Source organism: Octopus bimaculoides, chromosome 16 (genome assembly GCF_001194135.2).
Source record: "Octopus bimaculoides isolate UCB-OBI-ISO-001 chromosome 16, ASM119413v2, whole genome shotgun sequence".
Taxonomy (NCBI): domain Eukaryota; kingdom Metazoa; phylum Mollusca; class Cephalopoda; order Octopoda; family Octopodidae; genus Octopus; species Octopus bimaculoides.
Window position 1 is genome coordinate 51,685,397 of NC_068996.1, and position 5,672 is coordinate 51,691,068.

At 36.7% G+C, this 5,672-nt stretch overlaps 1 protein-coding gene across 2 annotated transcripts in view; it reads left to right on the forward strand.

The window, feature by feature from the left end:
- The window catches only part of LOC106876941 (cytokine-like nuclear factor N-PAC), a 69,360-nt gene that overhangs the window by 42,871 nt on the left and 20,817 nt on the right, over nucleotides 1–5,672 (forward strand). For both annotated transcript variants that reach the window (XM_014925718.2, XM_014925709.2), the window contains one exon: nucleotides 2,333–2,566. In XM_014925718.2, the coding sequence (XP_014781204.1) occupies nucleotides 2,333–2,566 (234 nt within the window). The remainder of the gene's footprint in view (nucleotides 1–2,332; nucleotides 2,567–5,672) is intronic.

The window sequence follows — 5,672 nt, forward strand, 5'->3', positions numbered from 1 at the left end:
AAAAAAAAAAAAGACTACTATACTGATTTCGAGTTATGAGGGTAGAAGGAGTATAGAATTTTGATAACTTATATAGTGAAATTAACTTATAACCTTTTCAGAAATGTAAGAGAGAAAATATTAGATTAAACAAAAATCCATGGAAAGTGGTGGTGGTCTGTGTTGGCAAGACTTGTTTTATTTTGGGGAGGGGGGGGGGCAGAAAGAGTATAGTGAATTGCCATGAGGAGTGGAGTATCCATTTTGGACACAGTCCTTCTACAAGGCTAAGGGTGACAGGAAGGAAAAAAAGAATAGAGCAGAGTTTTATTTTTGCACCTGCTATTTTTGAGGGACTGGCTGCAACCGATTGGGATTGCATCAGTTATTCTGTCATCTTGGTCTTAAAGAAGGTTACCTTTTTCTGTCAGCTTTTCCTAATAATATGAGAATAAGTGTGCATGTATAAATTGAAGCCAAATTCCAACCTTTGCTTTGTGTGTGACCATTTCTTATTTTCTTTACGTTTTCAATATTGTTAGGTAATTCTCAAACTCATAACAATAAAAAAAAGGTTAAAATCATCCAAGTATTTCATAAGTTGTAATATTTTATCTGTTTTTCTTAAATCTTTTTTTTTTGTACCAGGGCACTCAATAAATGATGGAATATGCGTTACTTTTTTTTTTTTTTGTCCAAGAGCAGTTTGGAATCTTGTTAGAATCTAATCTGATGATTGACATGCAATAAAATAAAAATTTTAAAAATGATTTATACCAGATATGAGGTGGAATACAATCAGTGCTGTAACCTAAAGTTGTTGGGTGTTTCTGGTCTTTAGACATTAGATACTTTCATCCAGGTGAGCCGTCCAGGGTTGATCCAGACTCCCACTTAGATGTACGGTTGCTGCTTGGTTGCATCAGCTCTCAACCAAAGCAACTTGCCAGCTTCTTCTGCAACTTCATTTCCAAACAGTATAATCCTCTTCTATACCACTCCTGCAAAGCCTTTACAGCCCTCCATTATAGGCTCATGTTTTCCAACTTCTATTCTGGCACTTCCTCTGTACCATTTCTTGGTAGTTTACAGTTTCTTTGTATTAGCTTATCAATACACTCTTCCCACAGCACTAAATTCTCATGATCATGTCTAGCTGGAGCAATATTGGAATGTTGATACTATGTGCTATGGAAATTTCAGCTGCCTGCATCAGAAAGGTTATCCTTGTTTTTGTATGTGGGGGTGATTTCTCTCCAGCTTTGACAAATTACCTTCTTCGCAGTGCACTGCTGTGTACTTGCACTGATGGCAATGGCTAAACTTTCAGCAGTTGCCTTTAGCACTTGATCATGGCACCAGTGATAGCAGTCTTCTCTAAAGGCTTTTGGACAGCTACTGGGGAGATGTTTTAAAGATCCTCTTTCAGAACAGAGTGGGCAGGATGGTTTCTCGTTCTTGTCCCAGAAGTAAAAGATTAGCAGATCTTGGTGAGGAATCATAGACATCTAAGTGTGATGGAAGTTCACCTGCATGATATCTGACTTTTACTGATTTGATAAATGCTGACTGTTTTAAGCTGTTTTGTAGTTTCCACCTAAACTCATAAATGTATCTTTATAAAATGCTGTCAATAAATAATACAAATTAGTAGCATTTAGAAGATAATGATTAAGCTGTGCATCTGTCAGAGCTAGAAATTAATGTTTCTACATTAATGGTGTTTATGATGCAAACATTGTATAAATCGAATATAAATCAGTTGCTTTATCAGAATGTTTTCGACTGCCAAAGCTCTGGAAAGTTCTTGTATCTGTCATTTGACATGGTTTTCTAATGTTAATAATAGGTTTAATTAATAGAAGGAATTAAATCAACAAAAAGTGATCTGGTTGATTTTATTTGCTGGTTCTGCCAGATTGGTGGAATTGATGTGGTTCATCTTTAGACTGAACATTTGTTGGTCAGTATCCTGTAAGGGGGGAAAAAGTGGATATGGAAGGAATTCTATAGGACTGAGTTGGAAAGAATGAGACATCTGTGATTAATTTAAATGATTGTTAACAGGAGGAAGGGAACAGTATAAAAATTATTTATTCCTAAGGTCATATCATCATCATCACCACCATCACCATCTGTGAACTTGTTCATGTTAGAATGGGTTATACAGAGCTTTTTTGCAATAGTTTTAGGGCTGGATGCCCTTTCTGACACCAACTATTTTAGTCTTCTCTTTCAACATGCAGTATAAAACCTGTGATACATACACTTATTTCATATCATATCAAGCACTTTTAAAATATTTGTCTTACTAGATTTTACATTTGTTGCTGATGTTTTAACTATTTTTCAGGATGAATCTTCACCACTGAAATCAAGCTTGAAACGACTAAGCTCTTCTAATTATGCACCAAAAAATAAGAAATCAAAAATGGTTGTAAGAGTTGCAGCACCACAAACTAAGACTGATATTCCAAGTAGGAAATCTGTCAGTAAAAAGGCTAATTTATCTTTAAATCGCAAGAACAGTCCATTAAAGCCAAAAGCCCATCAAAATTCTATCAAACTCACTGAGAATAATGTATATGTAAGTTAATGACTTTAAATATATTTAATATTATCATCTTAATTGTCTAAAGTTTTGTAATGAATTAATGCTTTTATACTAATTATTCATTGTTTCTTATCCACTAAACCACTGGTGTATGCACAATTTTTATTGCATTTTAGGTTAAGTGTTTAGAGAAAGACAAACATTTTGGTGAGGTTAAGAAAATGAATGTTACTTTTTAAGTTCTGTAATAAAAAGGGGGGCGGTGCTAGTAAAGTATATATTCTTAGAGCGATTTTATTGCAGTCCCTCCCTGTGAATTTCTCATATTTGTGCTAAAAACCACGTTCAGTTGGTGCTTTTTACATATCACCAGCATGGGGAGCCAGTCAGGCAGCTCTGGCAACAACCTACGCGTGAATGGTGCTTATTGCGTGCCACCAGCAATGGTATCGGTCACAACTACAATCTCCATTTGATTTGATTTTGATTTACTTGGCTCAGTGGGTCTCTTCAAGAACGGTATGTTGCCTGACAATTCAAAGGTACTTTTTAAATGGGCGTGTATGTGTATATGTTTATGTGAGTGTCTTTGTGTGTCCCCGCGTCACTGCTTTGACACCACTATTGGTGTGTTTACATCCCCGTAACTTAGCGGTTCAGCAAAAGAGACCGATAGAATAAGTACTAGGCTTACAAGGAATAAGTCCTGGGGTCGATTTCTTCAATTAAAGGCAGTGCTGCAGCATGGCCACAGTCATTTGACTGAAACAAGTAAAAGAATACAGTTGATCTAGAAGAAGGTAGAGTTGAATGCAGACTCTGCTGGCTGCACATCTATGGCCTCTGACCAGCCATCTCTCTTTTTGAAGAATTTATGGTTTCAAGCTTTATTCAGTTATACTATCACATTATATTTACTTGCACAGAATCATACCATTTTCCCCTACAAAACCACTTTAAAATATCTTTCAATACAAGTATACCAAAACATACTTGATTTGTTTGCCCCCTCCTTATCATTTAATATCTCTTTTCCCATACTGGCATGGGTTGGATAGTTGAACAAGAACGGATGAGCCAGAGGTCTCCACCATCTTCTGTGTCTTCTTTGGCATGGTTTCTGCAGCCAGATGCCCTTCTTAATGTCAACCACTTGACCAGAGTGCACTGAGTGCTTTTTATGTGGTACCAGCACCATTGAGGTCACCAAGTATTTGCAAGGTAAGACCCCACCACTCGAGTGAGCAGGGTATAGACTGGAGGAATAACAGGGAGAGGGGCTGGTGTCTTACTGAAGTGGTGAATACATGGCTTGCCTACCTGGAAAATGAGAGAGAGAGAGAGAGAAAGATATGTGAGGTCCAGGTACAACATGAATATGAGACAGATTAGGAAGTCCACTGAGTGAAAATAGTGTGACCGATGATTAGAGATAGGGAATGAGTTGGACACAGCAGATATCAGTTCAATGTAAAATAGGGACACATCTTATATTCTGACAAATATAGTAATTGTGAATAGTAGCCAAGTTACTGATATCACTTAAACTAGTTAAACCGTATAAATATTATTGATTGATTTGTTGTTAAAAATAATATAATCAAAATAAGTCAAAATGTTTTCAAGATCTGCAAATTTCTTCTTAGGAGATAACTTGCTTTAGAAAAAAAAGAAGGGAAAAACTCATATATGCTTGTGCCTAATATCATTTAGACTAGTATATTTGTACCATTGAAAATGGCAGTGAACTATAAATTTATTTTTAATGCAAGTGCTTACGTAATATTTTAATATACTTTGCCGTGAATAATCTGCAGCTTCACATTTTTTTCTATAAACATATTAAATTCTTAATCTTTGCTTGCCAAAGGTTACATTACTCTCTCTCTCTCTCTTTCTCTCTCTCTCACTCTCTCTCTCTCTTTCTCTCTCTCTCTCTCTCTCTCTCTCTCTCTCTCTCTCTCTCTCTCTCTCTCTCTCTCTCTCTCTCTCTCTCTCTCTCTGCCTGCCTGCCTGCCTACCTGCCTGCCTAGGAAATAGTCTTTTTTTAAAAAACTAACTTTCAGCATTCTCATGTGCAATGTGCGCATGTATTATGCATGTAGGCCACATTATACATGCAGACCACATGGTTTCTAGTCCACTCACTGTGTGACACTTTAGGCAAGTGTCTTCTATTATAACTACAGGCTAACCAAAGCCTTCTAAGTGGATTTGGTAGATATAAGCTGGAAGAAACCTGTCATACACACACACACATCATCATCATCATCATCACTCATACACGCACATGTATGTGTTACTGTCTTTGCCTTGGCATAATGTGATAATTGTAAATGGGAAATGTCCTTCATCTCCAATATTCTGTGGAAACATGTCTGGCCATGGATAAATATTACCTGTGGAAAATCTGCCTCAATAAATTTCCATCTGACCCATGCAAACACGGGAAAGTGGATGTTAAATGAGGATGCTAATGATGTAATATGCATGAATATATACATGTATACATATATAGTTCTTTATATAGATATACATTCAAAGACATGCCAACACACACGCACATACAATGTGTGCATGCACCTATGTGTGTGTGTGCAAATATCATCATCATAATCATCTGATTTAATGTGAGTTTCCCATGCTGACACGGGATGGAGAGTCTGACAGGTCCCAGTGAGCCACAGGGTTGCACCCATCAGCTTTTGGCATGGTTTCTATGGTTGGATGTCCTTTCCTAGTACCAACCACTTTACAATGTGTATTGGATGCCTTTTTTTGTGCCACACACCCACACATACAAAAAAGAACAACAAGGTTTCTTTCAGTTTCCATATATCAAATCAACTCTCAAGGTTATACATATAAGAGGGATGACCACTAAGTGGACATCCATTATGCTAGAAGACCACCACCTATGGTCTGACCACTAAGAAAAGATTGTTCTCAAGAAAATTTAGCAAACGCCAGGACATAAGCAAGCAAGACAAATGAAAAGATACAAAATATAAAGATTAATCACAAACAACAATCTTTTCTTAGTGGTCAGACCACAGGTGGTGGTCTTCTAGCATAATGTATGTCCACTTTGTTTTAATCCCTCTTATATGTATGTGTGTGTGTGTGTATATATATAAAT